The sequence below is a fragment of the Aquila chrysaetos genome, chromosome 10 (assembly GCF_900496995.4).
Source record: "Aquila chrysaetos chrysaetos chromosome 10, bAquChr1.4, whole genome shotgun sequence".
In the NCBI taxonomy this organism is placed as follows: Eukaryota; Metazoa; Chordata; class Aves; order Accipitriformes; family Accipitridae; genus Aquila; species Aquila chrysaetos.
In genome coordinates this window covers 39,319,829-39,341,922 of record NC_044013.1, presented here as the reverse complement: position 1 = coordinate 39,341,922, position 22,094 = coordinate 39,319,829, and the positions used below count along the sequence as shown (strand labels likewise).

Genomic DNA, 22,094 nt, shown 5'->3' with positions numbered 1-22,094 from the left:
TCAAAGTGGTGTTCATAGAAGCTGAAGCAACAGCAATGTAGAAGGTTTTAAAATGTTCATATACTACCAGCAGAACAGCTCAGAAGTTCTCCTTGGATCAAATGAAAACCTTAATGGTGTATGTATCTTTACTACACTGACTTGTGCGACTGGTCACAGACCATGCAACAGGAACACAACCATAAATGAAGAGAGATGAAAGAGATGGAAATCTAACTACCTCCTGTGAAAACAATTCCAAATAAGCCTTTTGCAATATGTAAAATAATAACTACCCTTTCATTCTCAAACTTAAAGGATATATTCCAAAATGCTATGCAGGGATACAACTTTAATCTCAAAAGTACTGCCATTAAGTACAAATAATTTCATTTAATATTATGAGACACAAAAATAACCTATTCTTCATTGCAATTAATTTAAACTTTTTTCACTTAGTTTTGCCACTTACATTGCACACCATCTTTTCTATCACAAAACTCGGTACAACAATCAGTTCTTGGATTATTCAGCTAAATGGTCTGCCAAACAGTGCATCTGAAACACAAGCATTTTCTTATTTCAAACTGTCTAAGGTTAAGAAAAACTTCAGACCAACAGAACTGTAAAAATAAAACAGACTCCCAGTCACACTGAGAACTTCCTACTGTGACACAGACTCCACTGGCTCAAGCACTGAGGGGAAAAAAAAAAAAGCTTCTGTAACTCAAAAATTGCTTGAAATCCTAAAGTCTTATCTGCTGTACTATATCACTATGTTCACAATACTATGGCAAATAAAAAGGGCAGTACATGTTAGAACATGAAATGCTAAAGAAAATTAGTAGGTGTAACAGCCTAGTAGACATGTGAATGCCTTGCATAGTGTTCGTTCTTGCCGGGTTATAAATTAATGTAATCATACAAGTTAATCATGTATAATATTTCACAAACATTGCCCTGTACAGAAAGGGAAAAGCTTATTTGTGCAAGTGTCACATTCTTTAGACCTTATTTTGCAAAGCAATTTCTTCTACAGAAGTAGCATCACACTGCCAAGCTTTATGTTTGCCATGAATGTATTTGAAATATATCCAATGTATGAGACACAGGTTTTCCCTTCTCTTTGCTTTAACTGTTCATTTTATTTAAATGCAATAGTCAGTGACAAGCAGCAACATCCCCTTCTCAAATAGAGTGTACAGGACTAATCATTCAAGAAGTCCTGTCACTCTAAGGGCACCCTTTCCTGTGGCAGAAAAGCATAAAAGTTATGTTTTTAAATAACCTTTAAGTAAAGAACCCATAGACGAGTGTATGGTTCTGTTCTCTCTTCCCTTGTGGATGTTCTGTGCATAAATCAAAAGAAGCAACAGCCTCTCCAAGGCTTGGAAGATCCACAACGTTAAATCGTCAAAATACATATCTAGTCAATTACTCTCAGGTTGAGCTGCAAAGCTTAGTAAGTAATCTTCACATACAAACAACAGATAAATCTGAAATTCAGCAGCTTGCTTACACACCAACGCCCTCAGTCAACAATTCCAATTTCTTTTAAGAAGTCTGGATATACTAAATTTAGGATGCTGAGAAATTATTTCCACTTAGCAATACTCAGGAAAAACCTGGTCTCTTCAAGAAGCACAAGAGACTATACTTTCCCTTTCAGAGTCAAAACGCAGACTTCTGAAGTCAAGACCCAGGAGGGAAAAGAGTCTATACATCCAAATGGGAAATTCTGACACACAATCTGTTACTACATGAACATCATCACTTTGTACCAAAAGTCAACAGAAGTTAGAACATGTCCTGTAGTGCTACACACAATAAAACCCGAGCCTGCCTAGCATTTATCATGTGAACACAGATTTCTATAGCTACAGAGATACACATCTACACATAAGCTGAAAACCTTTTAGGATGCAAATGTGTAAAGACACAAAACATTGAAGAATATCAAAATGTCTATTTTGCATTGCTCTAACTATGCAATGCCCCAAGGGTGGTTCTTAATTTTTTCATAAATGTAACTCTATTTAAGATTAGAATTGAGCCCAGGAGATAAATGTATAGTTCTTATTCAAGCAGAACAAATGGCTGTATAACCTACATCACATCATATTCAGCTTTACTCAACACTTGCAGGCCTTAGGATACAAAAAATGTACTTCCTACTAAGTAGGATACACTACCCTAGGTAGGCTAGAAAACTAACTCCTTCACCCCATCAGGCAGAATCCTGGGAATAAAAAGAGGAAGACAATTTGAAGCAATTTAATACTTATTTCTCCTACTTGAAAAGATCCAAATGTCTGCTTGGCTTTTATACTTTATCCTATCCTTTTGAACACAGGCAACAGCAATATATACATGTGTGATCATGGTCTACTTCCTTCAGTTCTTCCTCACCATGACACAGGGCTATAAAATACACTTCTTTGTTACAGAGATCTCAAAGATGCTGCTCCTTTTCTACAACACAGTATTTTAAGTTATGTTGACTTCTTAACGTCACTTGCTTCATCCATTCAGATCAACTCCTACTAGTACATTTTCCTTCAGGTGTATTCAGTCTTCATCCACAAACACCCACCTTCCAATTAAATTATAGGGCCAAGGAAACAAGGCTAATTCAGGAGAATAGTTACTGCCACTGATAGAGCTCCCAGCCCAACCAGCTGATGCTTTTTCTCTGGAGACAGAACCAAACTACACAAACAGCCTCTGCAGAGGTTCTCAGGCTGCCACTTGCCACTGCTGCCTGGAAGTAAACTGTATTCCTCACAGCTTTCTATCTCAACTGAGCATCCTGCTTATTAGGAAGAGCCAATACAAAATAAGTGCATAGTGTTTTGAAGATGAGAGAACTCCTCTGCCACTACTAGGGAACTGAATTTCTTTTTCTAAATGCCAAACTGATTATAGCAACAAAATATATGGCCATTCAAAATTTTCTACTCAGTATACATATATATGCATTATATTTTCATAAATAAATTTTAATGAAGAAAAACGCATCAAAATGTATTTTACCTGGACATCATAGAGAGCTACAATGTTCTCATGCTGAAGTTCCTGTAAAACAAAATATTTGTGTTATGGAAATAGCCTGTTATTATTATTATTTTCAATTTAGTATGCTAGGTGATATTCAAAGAGAACCAAATTTTACAAAGAAAGGTAGCATCTTTTTTTTAGATCATCTGATGGAATTTGGAGGAAATCCCAGCTAGTTAGACAATATTTACAGGAATAGGAAATTAGGCAATATCTTCAGAGGTCATAAAAACATTTGGTTCCACAACTTACTTTCTATGTCTTGCTACAGAAAGTACTACAGCACAAGATCCTTTAACGAGTACTGAAAACTGACTAAATTTAATTTTATAGTCTCACACAATTTCTTGCTTAGCAGAGTAACCAACTGTACTATGTTCAAGTCAACCTTACCATTTTACAATAAAAAGGAAATCAAACAGAATGACACCAAATAAAACTCACAGGACAGCTCATGCAATTATTTGTAATTGCTCAAAAAACCATCTGTCTTTGCTAAGTACTCGCAGCACACTAATATACCCAACAGTACAATTTCTGGTATATAATAAATATACTAGAATATAATATGCATCTATTAGTATATAAAATAGTGACGCATCTCAAGAAGCTTGGAAACATGGAGAGAAAGCAGCACTAATTATTGCTGCAAAGCTATGTAAAACGAGATGTGGTGAAGTTCAGAGAGCGGAGAACGCTAGATGTTTTCGTAAAGTAGCACTGAAAAACTAAATGATGCTCTGTTTTATTTCCTTCATTAGAGCCACACTACACATTTTAAGTCAATTAACACAACTCAGAAGTGTGAAGACTGCTTCAGGAATCAAATTCAGCATGCTGATTTTAGCTTTCAAGGCATCTTTGAGCAAAGAAGATGAAGAAAGATCAAAGACTGATGTTTTACCCTCAGCTATGACTTTTGTTGTATGCACTCCTCGAGAAAGGTGCCACATTAGCCATCCTGAAGGACAAAGTTTTCTACATGTGCAATAAGCAAAGCACAGAGACCAGTTCTACAATAATTTTCTACTTTTAACTACAAAAGCATGCCCATAACCTGTTCTGAGACAATTTCCAGAACTAAAAAAGTATATTTTTCTTTTTTTCTTGGTTTTTTTTAGTTCTGGAATTCTCCTGGAACTAACAAAGAAATGAAAGGCAGAATAGCAATTACTGTGATACTACCCATGACCTGGAATGAACTAGGTCAAAAGTCTCTTCTCCTTTTCAATTAAAGCAGCTTTAAAAATCACTGCAAATTAACATACCTTTAAGATTTTTATTTCTTTTCCAAGTAGGATTTGTGACTTTGACAAGTTCTTTTTGTTAATACTCTTTATGGCTACTTCCCAATCAGTCTTCTGGAAACAAACAAACAAAAAGTATTGTCAGTTTTATATTTTTTTTAACTTTATCCACTAACAACTAGCTAGTAAAGCACTGGAAAAAAAAGTTGCAAGATCACCCCTACTCTACCCACCAGTGATTACTACATCACATGACACCATCAAGAACTATTTAATTCCACAATTGCTTAGCTATTAAAATCCAGCTGCAGCTACACTGCATTTTCATGGATTCAAAAGCATTTAAAAACTGAAAGAAGTAAGTAATCATATCCCATTTATTTTTTGGTAGTGGTGCTATGTATCTGCTTTTTAGTCCCCTCTCAATGATTGAGTTACTTTTACTCTCCTTTAAGGACTTCCCGTTTTCAGCCTTCTTATGCTCTACAGCTGAAAATTGCACAAGAAAACATCTGTTTCTTTAAATAAACTTACATGTCGTCTATTTATGTATTATCTAAAAATAAATTGCCTATTTATTTGTAAGTTGGGAGCACCTCCACTGCCCTTTAAAGTTTCTGTTTTCCTTTCTCCCTTTTTTTTTTTTTAACCCCAAAATCACTGCACTGTGCCTCTCCAAGTTGCGAGTACTGCCCTAATGCTCCAAGATGATAAATCTGAAGAGCTGTTTTCTGGAAAGCAGAGCACTTCAGCCACCAACACCAGAATAAACTCTCACAGCATCAAGAAACCATAACGTAACTATGAATATCCGGGGTGATTAGCAAGCCATGCCAGGAAACCAGACACCTCTGAATTTAAGAAATCTTCAGCCAATCCCAAAGGAGACAATTTTCCATTAGATCCCTCGTTATCCAGCGAGATAAACATGACCCTCCCGACAAACAAAGGGCTCAGCCTCCCATACAGCTGCAACTCTCCACTCGCCGTTATGTTAGGGAGCTACCAAACAGCAGAAAGGAGAGGTGGGAACGCAGATAGGTTGTTGGGCTTTTTTAGCGGAGGTGGGGGGGGGGGGGGGGGGGAAAGAAAAAAAAAAAAAAAAAGGGTTTATGGAGGCCGGCTGCTCGGCTCTCGGGCCGCCGCGGGCTGCAGCAGCGGCAGGCCGGCCGTCGGGGCTGCCCCGGGCGCAGGCCCAGCCCCGGGCCCCGCCGCCCCCGCCCCGGTACCTCAATCCACCCCGCACCTTTCTTTCTTTCTTTTTTTTTTTCTCCCCAAACACCCAAATCACGACGAAACTCCCCCAGAGGAAACACACCCCACAACCCCCCCGGTTGTCACCCACCGGGAAGGGGCTCCTGACGGCGGCAGCCCCGGCCGAGCGACCCCGACCCCGGCCCCGGCCCCCTGCCCCGGTCCGGGGTTGTGTAACCAGCCCCGCTCCGGCTGCGGGCGAAGCCCATCGCTGTTTACCTTGCGGTGGCGACCTTTGAAGACCACAGCAAAGGCTCCGTGTCCTATCAGGTCCTTCTTGCTGTACTCAAAGTCCCCCACCACCTCCATCATCCCTCAGCGGGGCATGAAGCCCCGGGAAGGGAAGGGAAGGAAAACAAAGGGGCTCTTCCTCCTGCCCAGGCAGCTACAGCCGCCTCACGGCAACCGGCGGCGGGGTGGGAGCCTGCCCCTCTCCTGGCTGCCCCCGGCGGCGGGGGCAGCTCCTCTCATACCGCGGGGGCAGCCGCAGACCCCCGGGCCGGCGGGGCTGCTGCAGGGCGTCTCCAAGGCGAAAGGCTCCGTCTGGCATGGGGAGGGCAAAGCAGGGAAAAGGCGGCGGGGGGGGGGGGGGGGGGGGGGAAGTCTCTCAGGGGCCGGGTGTGAGGGGACAGCGCGGCATCGGCGCCCGGACGAGGGGCCTTCTCAGCGGGGAAGGGGGTTCCGCGCCCTGCCGCTGCCCGCCCCCATGGCCCCGCCACAGCGGGGGCTGCCGGCGCCGCGGCCCCCCTCAGGGACCGAGCCCCAAAGCATCCAGCAGGGCGGGAGGAGGCGCGGCTCGCAGCTCCGGGGGTGGCTGTCGCTGTCGTCGCCGCCGCACCCCCCCCCCCCCCCCCGCAGGAAGGGAGGAAGCGGTGAGCGTGCAGACGGGGGTCTCTCAGGCCGCCGCCACCGCCTCCTGGGGCTCCCGCCGCTCCGCCAACGCTCCCCTAGCGATCCGCACCACAACCAGCCCCGGCTCCGACTGCCCAGACCTCCGCGCCACCCCACGCCTTTTATAGACCGCATCGCGCAGGCCCCAGCGCTCGGCTGCTTCCGCCGGCGGGCCAAAGAGTGCCTCACCCCGTTTAACCCGGCGGGAGCGCGAGGCGGGGTCCCTCCGCCGCCGTCTCCTCAGGAGCCCGCCCTGCCCCGGGCCCCGCTGACCTCTCCTCAGGGTCCCGCCGCCGCCCCTCAGCCCACGGCTGCGCCCCGGCCCCCCCCCTCCGGCCCCGCCATGGCTCCTGAGGGGGGTCCTTGTCGTCCTCGTCAGGGAGAAACGCGTCCCAGGCTCCGGGAACCACCCCCTGTCCTCAGCCCAGAGCTGGGGCTGAGAGGCCAAACTCAAGCTAAGCCCCCCACCCCCACCCCCACCCGGCTATCGCTTCTAACGCTTGCTGTATTTCACTTCAGCCGTTTTCTTGGCCGCCTCAGGCCCACCTGCCAGTGAGGACAAAGCTGAGGGGTCACCAGGAGAAGAGGGCAGGCCAGAGGTGCCCCACGAGCCGGCTGCCCTCACAGCACGGAGCGAGGGAGGGCAAGTGGCGGGACAGTCACGCAGCAGCCAGAGGCGGGAAGGCAGGTAATCGGTCACCCCACCCTGCCTCTCTGCCAGGGCGGCGATACTGCTTACCCAGCACCTCCAGGGTCACACTCTCTCAGCGCTGTCCTGGCTCCATTAGTAAGCAAGACTCTACAAGGAACTTAAATGAACAGAGAAGCAATGGAGGAACAAGCGTGCAAAATGCTGTAAGCCAAAGATACTTCAAGTTGCTCTCTCTTTCTAAGGAGAGCGATGGCTGTAATTTACAGCTTCTGCCCTCCAGCGCTTTTAGATCAGCCTGGGGCTGTTTACAGCAACATGTACAAACATTAAAAAAAAAAAAAAAAACAACCAGCCACTGCACACCAGTCACATGGAGCCTTTGACCTTCACCTCCAGATCTACATAATTACGCTCCTTTCCTTTGTTTTCCATTCCTTACTGCTCTCTACCCCTTCCTCTCTCTCTGTGTTCTCCATCACACCACCTCCACATCCTGGAGCTGTTTCAGGCCTCCCCAATATCTGCCCCAGACACCCTCAGCACTCTGACACCACAGCAGCAGTGATTAACCCTCCACCGAAGTTACAGTTGACATAAAGTGCGCATCGGGATCACGCAGGGCAGAGCTCCAACCCCACGTAGCTGTGCTGCACCTTCTCTCATGTGATATAGGGTCGGCTTTCAGCACCACTAGATCAAAACAGACTGAGCAGAGTTATGCTGTTGGTCTTCTCCCTATAGCAACAGATTCTTAAGGGAATATTGACAGCTTTATGAAGGACATTTTAAGCTCTAGACATTATACAGTGACATCAGAGGAATGCAAAGACATCTGTTTTGTGCCAAAGAGAACAAAAGGGCTTTAAGACCCCTCGAGACTGAACCCCCCCCCCTTTTATTTTCTGAAGTCCTGAGCTCCCACCCAAAATCCACTCATGGCACTACCCTAACAAACAAAACTGAGAAAGTGAAGCTGACCAAGTAATTTCAGCGGCTCAGAACACCCCCGTGGAAGGAATAAATGAGATGTAAAAATATTCCAAGTTAATCATAAATTAAAGTGTTGGTAGTAACACAGAGACTTTCTAGTATGCATTCACAGTGCCCCTTTAAAACGAGGAAAAAGCCCACAAGTCTCAATGTGTTAAATATTCTGATTCAGAAAATAATTTCCCTGAGAATTGGCTGTTTATTGCCATCCACCGATTCTCACATTCAGTATTAATCCTCTCAGCATCAGCGTGTATCCTCACCCCAAAGTCAATGCCACAAGCTACGTTTCAGGAAGTTAAAAAAAAAGAAATAATCCAGAAAGATGCCTTTTGAACAGAGAAAGCCACTTCAGGAATTTTTAAGTCACCCATTCTGCATTACACTTCAAAACCAAGACACATTTCCTTTCAGTAGCAGCACGTCTGATGTCCTTTTGTCCTCATAATAGGGCTGGAGCCCTCGAGCAGGTTTATTTCAGCACAGCAAGGACAAAACAGCCAGGAGCGGCGGGGAGGTTTGACCAGAATAACTAAACACACTGCCGTCGCACTGGGATTCGAATGGGATCTGAAGGGCTGAGGTCTGAACAACCGCTCGATGAAGGGCTGCGGGATTTGCATGCAGGTCACTCATTTGAGCTGGGTCCTTGATTAGCGTCTGGGAGAGTTTCTAGGTGTCAATATTTCCAGCATCGGCAGACTACAATAAACCTATTTACAAACAGCACCTTCGCTTGCTTTCACTGCTGAAAGGGCTCAGAGACGGAACAGACTGAATTCACCCACCTTTCCCAAAGGGAGCCTCATTTGGGAGAGCAATGCAGAATAACCCCATGGGGCTCATGCTGCTCCTCCCTTGCCCAAGGAATACACACGGATACTTGCCATTTAGCACTGACAGGCGGCAGCAGCCCTGCAGCACTCGGAGGGATGCACTGCTCCGACAAGCCACGCAGCAGGACAACAAAATACCCAGCATGCTCAAAAAGCATGGCCAAGCAGCAGGCACCAGTACCATGTCTAATCGACCACAGTGATCCTTCAAAAGCACAGAGTACTGTGTCCTGAGTTTATTTTTAACATCATACTGTGCCAGAGCTGCAGCCCACTGACAGAGACCACCAGCAACTTACAGCTCAGCAAGGACCACCGATTTACAGGGTCAGAATGAAGAAAGCAGAGAGTGACAGCACTGGAGATGGATTTGTGGCTCTCTCTCAGCTGTACTACATCAGTTCAGCCAAATTAATCCCTCAGATGTGAGCCAGGACTCATGATCACAAGAGCAACAGATCTAGGAAGGAACTGGCACCTTCCAGGTTGCTTGTCTGAGTACACAGAAGTACACCTTCATCTGGCAGCAGCTCCCCAGAATACAGACATCACTGTCCTGAGTTTCCATAACACCCTTCATCCTCAAAAGTGCTAATGGTCTTCGCAGCAAGCCCTTTTCTGCCATACCACCAAAATGCAGCCCTTTAAGGTAGAAACATCACCTGAGCAGTGCCTGGGTTGACCCAAAGAAAAGCAGAAAGACTGCTTTTCCTAAAGTTCATGCAGAACAGTGAATGAAGATTATTTTCTTCCCATTCATTGAAAGATTTTTCTTGTATCTCTCCCCAGGCTATAAACATGCACATGGAAGTTAAATTACTGATCTGGGAAAATAATCAAGAGATCAGCTGAATTGAGCAGAACATTGAACATGTGGCTCCAAGGACCTGAGGAGCATAACGCGTATGCCACTTGGCCAGCCCTCCTGCATGGATAAACAGAACACACAGACCCAAGAACAGTTTTCACAAGGATGCTAAGGCCTCACTTATCTAAACCAACCCCCGAAGGCAGGAGTCTGGCACCATCCTGCTCATCTCAGCGCTATCCCAAATGATCTACTTCACTCTAGGTGTTCTTACCATTTTCTTCTCTCCTTCCTTCCCTCCTTCCATCATACCCAGGAATTTATTAGACAGGTAAACCTTTCTTGGAGGACTGGCATGCTTCCCAGTCCTTACCGTCACTGTCCTCCCATTGGGGATTTGTAACAAAATTAATGGTGGCACCAGCTGAGATATGACAGCATTTAAAGGAGAAAGTATCAGAGGGCTCTGTAGGACAAACAGTTTCTGGATATGCTTAAAATTATTCATATATTACCAGTGAAAAATAACGCCCTCATGGTAGGCATACCTGTGTGGTATGCTTAACATGTAACTCGGGAGAAACTGGATTGAAACACAGCAGCAGATACTGAGATTCCTATCACACAGCATTGGAAAAGTTCAGGTGTTTCAGCAGGTTTTTTGTAAGGTTAGCAATGCGGTTCCAAGAAAAGCAATCAGGAAACTCCAGCCTACCTCCTAGATTTGCCCTTTAACAAAAAGTAATGTCTTCCCCATTAATAACACCATCAACCCAAATCTGCATCTGCAGTCCTAAAAATTAGCTAATTAAAGCTCACATCACCATTGCCAGCAAAGCGAGGGAGGTCACGCGCTTGCTTCGTCTCCTGCCAAAAAGGAGCCACCTCTGAAGCGAAAGGCAGCGGTTCTTCCCTAGTGAACGAGAGCAGGCAGGAGACTGCAGAGCGAGGCCCGGGAAATGCCGCATTCAAATAAAACTGGGAGGAGTGTTACAGGATTGCTTAGGAATACAGCTGGAATGGGGCCAGCACTTAGTGTGCATGAAGGCTGGTACTGTATGAATGATAAAAATAGTAGCAGCTGCTTAGATAGGAAAATATGATTTGGTCTACATGCAAACCCATCACACAGTGCGGTTCAGAATCTACTTGCTATCAGGTCAAAGACGGATTAAAGCCAAGATAGCTTATTTTGGTGTAAACTTAGTTGCAAGGCCCTCTCCTTCTTCAAGAGGTCTCTGCTTTGGCAAACCTTTCTGCTCCAGCATTAGGAAGGTGGGTTTTAACCAGGCTCTGTTCAGTGCCTAATATCACAGCAGCAGAGTCTGAAGGGATGGCAGAAGCTAGCCTATGTTAGGAGCACAGCCAGAGAGCACAGCGATTGCTTTGCTTTGGAAATCAGTCGACAAGGAAGTGGTCTTCAGGTACACATACACGTACAGACACACACATGGCCAAGCCAGTCCCTGCAGGCAGGATCACTTCCCCCAGCTCCGATACACCCCCACGTCTAACACAAAACACACAGTGGATTAACAGGGCACAGTGACCCCATGCAGTGCTTTGGGAGATGAAGCAGATAACAATGCTTCTTCCCTCAGGAAGAGCCACATACTACCAGGAGCTGCGGAAGCTGCCGCTTTCAGCAAGTCAAACCCAGGGACACAGAGCTGAACTCCCAAGGGTGGATTGTTTCCTTTAGCACAGGCAGCCCAAAAAACTCATAAAACGGGCAGGCTTCTCAACTGTTACCAGAGATCCGTCAGCTGCACGTGTGCTCCTCTCCTTCCCAAGGGCATGGCAGTCTGGGGAGGCAGAATTATCAGCTAGTTTTAAATCACCCTGTCCCACAACATTTACCTTCATGAATTACGAAAGGTTTTGTTTATGCAGATGGACACAACATGGCCTTCACTGTCAGCAAGAACCAGCTGGAGGAAGCACGTTAATGAAAGAGCAGGTACAGGATATTGAGTTCTTCCCAAAAGATCCCATGAAGATAGAGCCTGCTGACTTGGCTGGCAGAAAGACATACTAACAACAGGAACCACAATTTGTGTTCTCAGTCATATTAAAGATTTAACCCTTTGTTCCAGTCTTTTGCTCACCTGAACACTCGCAGACAAGCAAACGGCCATTACTGCACCATCCCCCCCTTAATTCTCCAAAGCGATTCTGACAGCAGAAATAAAGTCCTAAAATGCATCTTCTGCAGCTGGGAAGCAGACCCAAACTTCTGTTCTGAGTTGTAGTAATCACTGAGTAGCAACTGCAGTATGAGGGCTACGGAGAATGTTTTAGCCTTCGTGCTAACTTGCTGCAACTAAATCTGACAATGTATTTTCTACTCCTTAATAATCACATCTTGATTTTTACTGTTCGATAAGCATCCTGGAAATAAACACTAAATCCAGGTCTATTCACCTCATGACTGTTGGAAGCCTGAATAGACTTATAAAGAGGCTCAGAAGCAAGCTTACAAATATATGACTGACAGTGTGAATCCCTCTCACTCACTGGGCAAGCAAATGCACTTGAGAAATTCCAGAAGGCGCCAACTCTGTGCAATGGAATTTTTGCCATTTACTGTGACAGTCCCAGCCCTGCTGTCAGCACGTATCCAGGCCAAGGGACAACCACCACCCAAAACGCCTGCTCCATTCCTCCCCTTCCCCACCCTTTCCTTCCTTCCCCCTGCACGGGCAGTGGACTGGAAATAGACACTCTCTCCCCTGTTCAGAGGCACAAGTGCCTCATTTCCCCATTTCCAAGAGCCATTCAGACCTGAAAACCCAGCACAGCTCTAGCAGGCGTTTGAAGTCCATGCCTATTGCACCCTGAACTGATGAGTGAATGAGTTATCTGCTGTTGATGCAGAGGATCACTAACAGATAATGCTTGGCACAGCCCACAGGGAAATGGGCTGAGTGGAAAGGCAAAACCTTACTGGAATAACGAGAAGCCCCAAGACCTTACTCTCAGCAGATCTTTGTCCCAGGCATGCAGCGGAGCACAATTCTGCAATGTAATGATGTGCTGAATTTTCCCCTTCCTCTCAACCTCTCTGAAGGTCACAAAAGGACAACCCTTTCTGTTCCCACTAACAGCCTCTTCTCTGCAGGATTTTTCACACAGCAAGAAGGGGCATGAGCCATCCCCACCCTTCCCTTGCCCCTTTCAAGGCGGCAGGCTACTGTAAGGCTAAAATTTCAATAAAAAGCCAGTTGAGATGGAGGCAGATGGGATAACCCTCCTGTAATGTTCAGAGGAAATCATCCTGCAAAGCACAGCTCTTAATAAGAACTAGAATTAAAATTTCCTTAAATAAATATAAGGAAAGAGTCCATGAGAGCAGCCAACAGGAACACGGAGTCGTGCTTGGGTCAGCCTCCGTCATCCATCACCTTGCAGACCCCCCAGGCAGGTTGCGCCGAGGGCAGGCCACCTTAGGACAGGACCGGCACCTTCGTGTCGCTGCTCCTATCGACGCCATCTACAAATGGAAAGAGCTGCTGTGTCCCTGTGGTCTGGCATCAGCGCTGCCACACAGCCCAGCAGGTACTGTACGAGAGCAGCACAGCGGGGGCTTGGGGCCTGGGTTCCTTATCATAGAATGGTTTGGGTTGGAAAGGACCTTAAAGATCATCTAGTTCCAACCCCCCTGCCATGGGTAGGAACACCTTCCACTAGAGCAGGTTGCTCAAAGCCCCGTCCAGCCTGGCCTTGAACACTTCCAGGGATGGGGCATCCACAACTTCTCTGAGCAACCTGTTAAGAATGCCTCACCACCCTCATAGCGAAGAAGGTCATCAGCCATGGTCAAATGGCAATCAGCTCACAGGCATTTGTCTGTCTGCATAACTAGGAGATGGAGGAAGGTGAGAAAGGAAGGGTCTGACTGACTGGTACAACTGTTCCTTCACCTCTCCAGGAGCCAAATTTCACCACTGACTGCTCAGTTGGAGGGACTCTGCTTTCTAGTCATCTCCCAGGGGACAGCAGCAGTTCCTGCCCTGAGGGAGGTTAGGTCACCAGGCTGGAATTTGGCCCAGCGCTGTGCTCTCTGCAAGGAGAGATCATGCCCTGACTATGCAGGCCTCTACAAGGAGACTGCAGCTCTGAAGGAGCTCCAACATCCTCTGTGGACAGACAACAGGTTACTTACATCCGCAAACACTTATCCTTCCCTCCACTTGCTACCCTCTGTCCATCCGGGCTCCAATCCGTTGCATACACCTAGTATTAGGGAGAGACAATTATCTCTGCTGGGAAGGGTCATTCCTGCTTCTCTCAAACACCTTGGCTCGACCAGACACCTCACCTCGTCCGCATGGCCAGGAAGATCAATTGCCAGTTTCTTCATCTTGGCATCCCAGACCTTCAGCGTGCTGTCACTGCTCCCGCTCACCAGCAAGCGGCTGTCAGCTGACCAGGCGATCTGATACACAGCTGAGACGTGCCCTCTCAGCGACGTCAGGTACCTGGTGCGGAGGAGGCATGAAGAAGCTGTTAGAGAAGCATGCAGCTGGGTTTGTGCCAAACCTGCCCTTGCCCAGCTTTCGTGGTTCTTCTCCACGTGTGAGCAAGCAAGCACAGTCATGGGATGCCCAGCACACCGCAAGCCAGCGACACACAAGGCAGTCAATTGCTATAGAGAGTCCATAGGTTGTTCAGTCTGTCTAAAAACCCTCTCAGATGGGCTGAGAGCCTTCTAGAGGATGGCTCTTCTTCTCAACTCCTCTGCCGAGAAACCCTTACCCAGCAGGCAACACTACAGCCTAACTGTACAGATGTGTCCTTCCTCTCTCTGGCTGAGCAGCCTGGATTTAGAAGGACCATTAAAATTACTGACATGAAACCCAAGCTCATCAGTATAAAGGCTGATTTATAGGGAGGGACTGCTGCCCCAGAGAGCTCATCAATATTCTAGCTGAAGGTTAAAAGCCAGACTACGGGAGCATCCAAACACCAACAGCACCACTTGTAACTACAAGAATTTGCACCGTCCAGAACAAGCTGTTCTCTGGCACAGGAACCATTTAAACTGGGTCAGTCTACAGTATGCAACGCACATGTCTTCAGGAGATCAGCAGAGTGGAACATCCCATCCCACCGCAGCTGCACCTGCCTCAGAGAACTGACCCTGCAGCAGGCTGCATGGGCCACACGGGTGCCAGGCAGTGCTGTGGCTGTGTGACAGCAGGGTTGCACGCACCCAGCCAAGCACAGACCCCATACCACAAGAAGAGCTGGAAAAGGGACTTTCCAAGGGCAGAGACAGACAGACGCAGCAGAATTACTTTGCATGAGTTCAGGCTACAGAGATGCTGAACACATCAGGGAGTTGCTGGCAATAACACTGGAGCCCATCTCTGCGTAACCTGTGCATTACATGCAGACCCCATACGAGCACCACCTCTGTAACAGAACAAACCAACTCACTTTCCTGTCCTACCATCCCAGAGCTTTATGGACTTGTCAAAGGAAGCACTAGCTATTATCCGGGTGTCTGGCGAGAAGAGGACTTGGTTAATCAGTGCCTGGTGGCCCGTCATTCTCTCCAGCGGCTTCTTGTCTTCTGCTGGTCTCCAAAGAAACAGTGTGAAATCATCTGACCCCGAGACAAGCCTTTCTGGTTCCTGGCCCTGAAAAAGGGATGAAAGAGCCCAAGTCTTGTACAATCCAGGTGTGGAGAGCTTGGAAGCACACCAGTGTTGGGGTCAACAGCCAACCGTGCGTGTTTACTGCTTCCACCAGTAATAAATAGTGTTAGAAATGACAGTAGGGACAAAAGGGACTTACCCTGACTTGGTCATACCTCTGCTGTGCCTTGTCCTTCAGTTCTGCCACTGAAAGAGGGAAATGGAGATTTGCAATCCTTAGGTGAAAGGAAACTTTATGACCCCGTGATGCCAATTCCAATCCTGGCTCCATGGGCCAAGCAGATGCATTTGTGACTGCTCACCCACTTTCTCTTTGCTAAGGGTGATACTGGGAGCAAAACCCCTTGAAAACAGTGGCCTTCCCGTGCCCTAGACTGCTTGACCCTGTGCATGGGGAAGGAAGATCATGGCTGCCAGCATGACCAACACCAGCACAGGACCTGTTCCCAGCTCTCAAGATTGCTTTGGCTCACAGCAGCATTAAGAGGAGACATCAGGTCTCCTCACTATCTTCCCCACTGCCTCCCCCAGCCTACAACACCGGTGCTGCACTTACAGGAGCCACTCACATCCTGTGGATTGATGGTGGCTTCAGCAGGTTCGAAGGCACCAGTGCGGAGAACGTAGTCGGTGCTAAGGGCCATGGTGTTCACCCAGTGAGCGTGGCCCTGCAATGTGCGGCAGAGGACACCCTAGAAACAAAAGCACCTGCTTAGAGAGGGATGGGCAGGACAGAGCCAGACTGCACAGGACCCACCTGACCCACTGGGCTGCAAGGACCGACCCTAAGCTTTCCAAACCCTCTTGCCCAAGCCGCAAGCAGGACTGTAGCCAGGCTTAGCAGGGAAGAAACAACACTGTTGAATCAGTTTCCTGCACGGCCTTGCAATGAGTCCACCAGCACAGGTTGCTCCAGGGATGTTTCCAGCTTTTAGCCCCATTTTATGCTTTTAGGGATGAAAACATTGCGCAACAGCTACCCCTGCCAAATGGTGTCAAGCAACAGGCTCTGACAGGTTAAGAGGATACAGCACCCACTCCGCACCTCCATTTTCCAAGGCACAAACTGTGTGTCCAGCCCCCTTCACCAGCAGCCCCAGGGCTGCCTGCCTCACTTACGTCCTGGCTCCTCCAGACTTTGATGGTCCTGTCCTGGGAGGAGGAGTAGAGCAAGCCATCACCCCCCCACTTCACACACGTCACCGACTGCGTGTGGCTCGTGAGGATTTTGTCACACCTGCCCATCAGTGTGTCCCAGATGCGGATGCTGCCATCCTTGGAGGCACTGGCGAGGTAACGGCACTCTGGGTTTCTGGGCAAAAAGATCAAATCCATTTGCGCAGCACACACAGCTCCTCCACCAAGCTCTTCCCCCATCAGCCCCAGAAGATTCAAGGGTCCAGAAGTCAATAAAAGACAACTTTCTCTTTTGGCTTAAGATTAGAGAGAGGCCGGGCAGGGGCAGAGCACTGACCTACAGGGAACAAGATCCCACAAGGCAAGGCAGAGGCAGACAAATGCTTCCCTCCAAACCGACTCCTGGGCTGCACACTGGAGGCATCAATCCAGGGTAAACCTGGCACGTGAGCCCTTGGCAATGTCCTTATTTTCACAGGAGGCAGCTTTAACCCGCTGGCTAATGAGGGGACCTCAAAATGGCACCTTCCCCGGGTACTGGCTGGGGAGAGCCCCGGGCAGGGGGATCAGTCTGCCTTATGCAGGCAGCGCAGACCGGCGGCAACGGGAACACATTGAATGCTCCCCTGCCTATGTCATGCTTCACCTCCGGCAGGAAACGTGCCGGCCTGCAGACACGGTGCCGCTGTGCTGGCAGGGCTGAAAGCAGCAATGTCCATCCATGTGGCTCATGGGGGCAAATTTAACACATCTGGAAGCAGCTGGCCACAACCCAGCAAGGACAGGGGAGCCACAGCCTTCTGTCCTTTGCACAACATCTTTACCACTAAACACAGTTTTAATGTCAAAGAAAGCGGTCCCTGGCACCAGCAGCAGTGAGGAAGAGCATGGCCCTTCCTGTTGCGCACGAACTGAGTGGGGAGCGCAGCTGGCTGGAGAAAGAGAAGTGGAGCCCTGGCAGGCTTGTCTCCCTCCTCTCCATTTCCTCATTCTCCTTTATAATCAGTTTTTGCTAATCCAGTTAATTGTTTGCAAATAGCTGGAGTTTCCTACTGGCAAATTCAATTTGCAGGACTCTGCCCTGAAGGGCCTCTTTTTATTTATTTCTATAATGTCTTGGATTATTGGCTACAACTGACGCCCTGCACCAACCTATCCCAGACAGAGCTTTAGCTGATCAGCCCTCATGATACATAAACAGGAAGACACAGGAAACCAGGATGCAGGAGAGCAGAAAGGGAGTGCTCTGCAGAGCCTGAGCTCGGGCACCACGCGGGCAGGCTTTCCTGCTCCCAGCTCAGCACGCTGGGGAAAAGCATCTCAAATGTTTGTCCAGCACCGTCAAAAATTGTTTTCCATAGGCAGGTATGTCTTTTATACAGGGGAAAAGAGGCACAGCCTGGCAGTGACTTCCCCAGCAACCTCATGGGGACTGTGAGCAGCAGCTGGAACTCCTGGTTCTGAGCTAGATGCGTTTTTCCCACCCCACCTTGGAGGCTGCCCTCCTGCACACACCCCCTCTGCGGACCATAACGGCAAAAAAGCAAACAGGAGCAGTGCCCTTCAGGTCAGGCTGCTCTTTTCCATACAAGTAAAGGGGAAGGGCTGGGCTGGCCCTTCACTTACATGTGGAGTGGTTCCCAGCACAGACACGTGATCCATTTGGAGTGGCCCGAGAGCACCCGGCCGATCTGATTGCCGGTGGCCGGGTCCCAGAGAAATATCTGTCCAAGAGAGGAAGCAAGAGGGTCGCGTCAGGCCACACACATCATGTGAATCCCAGGGACATTTAGGCTCCATTTAGAAAGCATAGGTGTCCTTGGTGTCGCATTTACATTGGCAGAAGCAGGGAGCAGAAAGGGAGGGGGACAGGCGGGCTGGATGCCTTTCCAGATCCCTGCAGGAATCAGCTGACATCTCAGAGAATGAGACCTGATCACCCTCCTCTCTGCCTAAAATGCTGCTGCTGCTGCTACAAAAATATCTGCCTCAACCCAAAACCGATACAGGTCCCCAAAAAGCCAGCCTGAGCCTTTGACACCCTGTGCCAGAGAGTTAGTGAATGTTCACAGAGCGTGATGAAAGCCAGAGTGTGATGAAAGCCAGAGCGTGCTAAATGCTACTTATTATCGGATTCTGTGGGTGGGACACATGCTGGTTTTCTCTTGTTTTTTCTGTCTCTACTTAAATGTTCATCCAAAGAGCCAAGGCATTAGTCATCTCCTAGTTAAGAACCTGGGAAAAACAGGGAAACAGAGGACAAGCGGCTCCCTGGGTTAGATTAAAGCCAAAACAGCACCAAACCAGGGCATGAGCCACCCTGGTCCGGCCCGTTTCCTTGGGGCTGGTATCACAGTGGCCTGACAGAGTGGCCGCTCAGAAAACGAGCACGGGACAGCAGCTCTTGGCAGCTCTGTGGTCACTCTTGTTGCTCCAGGGCTGTTCGAAGGTCAAAGCAAGCAACTGTCCCTCTGCAGCTCAGCCAGTTGCTGACTCACTTTTAATTGCCCACAAGTGCTCCCGCTTTCCCTTAAGTGCCCACATTTTGCCCCACAGCCAGGACAGGGCCCCTATCACATTCCTGTGAGAGGGAATTTAGCTGTGTCTGAGTGAGAGCACTGTGAAACAGGCTGCCACTGCACATTGGGGTCATGAAAACAGCAGCCCTGGCTTGGCCGGGTGATACTTCGCTCCAGACACCTCCCTCGTGACGGAGCCGTCTGCCAAGGACCACATCCAAAGCCTGGACTCTTTCCTGCGCTGAGGGAAAAGCATCTGCCACAAGACAGCTGGGCTCAGCGGCGAGAGGTCTACAAAAGCGACAAAGCCAGAGCCCTGCCCAGCACAGAGTTCGGAGATGCTATTTGGAACTGCTGCGACACACCCACATACAAAGCTCCTCTGGGGAATGGGAATCCTGCTCAAAACAACTGGATACACCTGTCACGCCCCCCCCAAAAAACAATTCTTTGCACCTAATCCCCCAAAGCTTCTTTACCAGGTTTCATTTCAGTTCAGAACAGAGCTGCAGAGGGTCTCCACGCTCCCACAGACCCCCCACCCCGGCCCCGCGCCAAGGGAGCGGGGAGCCAACGTATACCTGGCTGTTCTTGCAGCCCGAGGCCAGCTTCTTGCCATCGGGCGACCAGGCGATGCTGAGCACCCAGTGCCGGTGACCTGGCAGAGAGAGCACGAGTGGGCATGAGTGGAGAGCTGTGACTGTCTGTCCCCAGTGTCCTGGCATGCACCCACCCCGAGGCAGGACTGGATGGAGGTAGAGGGAACCCTTCGTGTTCCTCCTGGCCAGACCCTCTTCCTCCACTTCGTTAATCAAAGAGAGCTACTCCCTTCCTGAGCCACGGTCCCGGCCTACATGGCTCAGGCAGCACCCAGGCTCTGCTGTTCCTCCCCCCGAGCGTGCAGGGGGTCCGTGAGGGAGGGGGTCAGGAGCTGCCCTCCCGGGACACCCCCGCACCCACCTTTGGCTGTGAACTGCGGCGTCTCCGTGCTGAGGTCCCAGAAGCGGACAGTGGTGTCTCCAGAGCCGCTCGCCAGGTACCTGGGAGAGGAGCAAGAGCCCGGCTCAGCGCAGTGTTCCCGGGGAGGGGGGAAAGACAGCGGCCGCTGCCTCACCCCGAGCCCCCCACCCCGCAGCCAGACCCTCGTACTTTCCCGTAGGGCTGAAGGCCACGGAGATGACGGCCTCGGTGTGCCCCTCCAGGGAGCTGGTGCAGCGGGTCACCGCCCGCACCCTGAACACCGCCTGCGGCTGGTAGACAATGTCCAGGACCTTCTCCGTCTCCACGCTCTGCCCCGCCAGGGTCTTCTCCAGCGACGCCACGATCTCGACATCGTGGACGAAGAATGCCAGAGGCACCGGTTCATCCTGGGGGAGAAATGGCAGGAGAGGTAGCGAGGGGCGGCACCGGGTTGAGCTCGGAGGGGGGGGGGGGGGGGGTTACCGGGGGGGCTCGGGGGAGGGTCTCACCTTCTGCAGGAGAGCATTGCAGACCAGCTGCAGCTTGTCCGGGGTGATGGTGACCGGGACGTCGAAGGGGGAGCCCAGGGATTCCCCCGCCTCGTCCCGGAACTGGATCAGGAGCCGCTGCACGTCCTCGTCCGGCGGCATGCTCTGCGGGACAGGGGGCTCAGGGGCGGGGGATCCCACCGGAGAGGCGGGGGGATAGCCCCACAACCCCCCACCCGGGCAACCATACCCCGCGCGGGGGACAAAAAAAGGGGCCGCTACGGGGGAACCCGGCGTGGAGCCCGTGGGAGGGGAGAAACACCTTACATTGACCAGGGCCCCACGCGGCGTGGGGGCAGGAGGATCCCCACAGGGGAACCCCAGGAGGCTCCAGAGAGCCCCACCACCCCCAATCCCTCCGGCATCTCCGTGCGACCCCGGCCCCGCTCCCCCTCCACCCGCCCCCGGTAAGCTCCGGCCCCGGCCCCGCTCACCGCGGCCATGTGCCTGCGCGGCCCACGTGGGCCGGAAGCGGCCCCGCCGGGGCGGGAGGCCCTGAGCGCGGCGCTGCTGCCCCCTGGCGGCCGGCGGTGGGGACAGCGCCCCGCCGGGGGTCCGCGGGTTCGAGGCCGCTCCGGGGCATTTCCCGTGGTGACCACACAGGTGCTTTTAATCGTTATTTCTAAAATAAAAAGCGGCAACACCAGGACAAATTACTCCAAATGTCCCAGTCCAGTAAGAAATTAATCCAACGCTGCAGCCTGTCCAGTTGCTGTGTGTGTAAATCCTTCGGGTAAAGAAGGGCTGGGGCTGCAGTCAAACATGGTTTATTCACATCATATAAACACTGGCTCAGTGAGCAGGACCAAGGGAGGTCTTGCACTGAGACTAAAGTCTGCCATGCAAACCTTTAACACAGCGAGAAATTCAGTATCACCCATCCCATCCAGCACAAACCAGTAACAACCACAACGAGCATCAGACATCCATAACCCCAGAGGTCTACACTCCATCAAATCTAAACTCCGCTTATGGAGAGAAGAAAAACTGGCAGGTGGGTCCAAATCAACATCCAAGCCTCGCTTTACCCGTTGACCACTGTTTAAGCAAAGCAGCTTTGAGAAGTTGCCCCAAGCAGGCACTTGGCCGGTCCACAGCAGCCCCTCGGTACACTGCACTCCCCTCGAAGAGCAGGCAAGAGGACCCATGAACGAGGTGGAGCCCCGGCAGGGATTTATCTTCTTTTTTTTATGGATGTTTTTCTTATCAGTCTCCAGGAGCTGCAGCACTACAGGTGCTTGCTGCTGAGCCAACTCAAGATAAGCCGAGCCTCTCACACTCAATCTGGCCACATCCACCCCAGGCAGCACAGCAGCCGAAGGAAACACAGCCCTGAGAAATATTTGTGCCCAAACCTGTGGCCTGTAATCCCTAAACATGCTCAGCTGGTTAGTTTGGATCCTGCCAAGGTAGAAAAATGAGTAAAGTGTTGCATGCAGCACCAGTGAGGGCTTAGCTTCCCGCATAAAGAGGATTCAAGCACACGTGGGTAGTGCAATACTGTGCTACAGGACCAAGCCCTGCTCCTTCTACCTGTTTTCTATCCCAAATTC

General features: G+C 49.9%; 2 protein-coding genes across 4 annotated transcripts in view; both read right to left on the bottom strand.

The window, feature by feature from the left end:
- Window positions 1-6,521, bottom strand: part of ULK2 (unc-51 like autophagy activating kinase 2) — a 41,084-nt gene extending 34,563 nt beyond the window's left edge. The window contains exons 1-3 of the mRNA XM_030029086.1: window positions 5,757-6,521; window positions 4,305-4,397; window positions 3,013-3,054 (exon numbers count right to left, since the gene is read on the bottom strand). Coding sequence (XP_029884946.1) covers window positions 3,013-3,054; window positions 4,305-4,397; window positions 5,757-5,849 — 228 coding nt within the window. The 5' untranslated portion in view covers window positions 5,850-6,521. The remainder of the gene's footprint in view (window positions 1-3,012; window positions 3,055-4,304; window positions 4,398-5,756) is intronic.
- Window positions 6,522-12,950: 6,429 nt separating this feature from the next.
- On the bottom strand, window positions 12,951-21,013 carry NLE1 (notchless homolog 1). 3 transcript variants are annotated; one of them, XM_030027731.2, is made up of 13 exons: window positions 20,976-21,013; window positions 20,503-20,646; window positions 20,183-20,400; window positions 19,994-20,073; window positions 19,615-19,691; window positions 18,141-18,238; window positions 16,497-16,689; window positions 15,934-16,069; window positions 15,517-15,563; window positions 15,157-15,359; window positions 14,036-14,195; window positions 13,880-13,950; window positions 12,951-13,207 (listed from the first exon to the last, which is right to left on the bottom strand). In XM_030027731.2, exons 1-13 carry the CDS (start codon window positions 20,982-20,984, stop codon window positions 13,195-13,197), a joined length of 1,449 nt encoding a protein of 482 aa, XP_029883591.1. In that variant the 5' UTR covers window positions 20,985-21,013; the 3' UTR covers window positions 12,951-13,194. The 3 variants fall into 3 exon arrangements, with proteins under 3 accessions (XP_029883591.1, XP_040982525.1, XP_040982526.1); XM_041126591.1 differs by lacking the exon at window positions 12,951-13,207 and adding an exon at window positions 13,423-13,777; XM_041126592.1 differs by lacking the exons at window positions 12,951-13,207; window positions 20,976-21,013 and adding exons at window positions 13,423-13,777; window positions 20,809-20,817.
- Window positions 21,014-22,094: the final 1,081 nt, after the last annotated feature.

Excerpts from the sequence above, each read along its gene's own strand:
- NLE1 (XM_041126591.1), bottom strand. Across the intron at positions 16,070-16,496 it reads AAGTCTGGAGGAGCCAGGAC|GGTGTCCTCTGCCGCACATT; the intron begins GTAAGTGAGGCA and ends TTTTGTTTCTAG. Across the intron at positions 15,564-15,933 it reads ACAGGATGTGAGTGGCTCCT|TGGCAGAACTGAAGGACAAG; the intron begins GTAAGTGCAGCA and ends TCCCTCTTTCAG.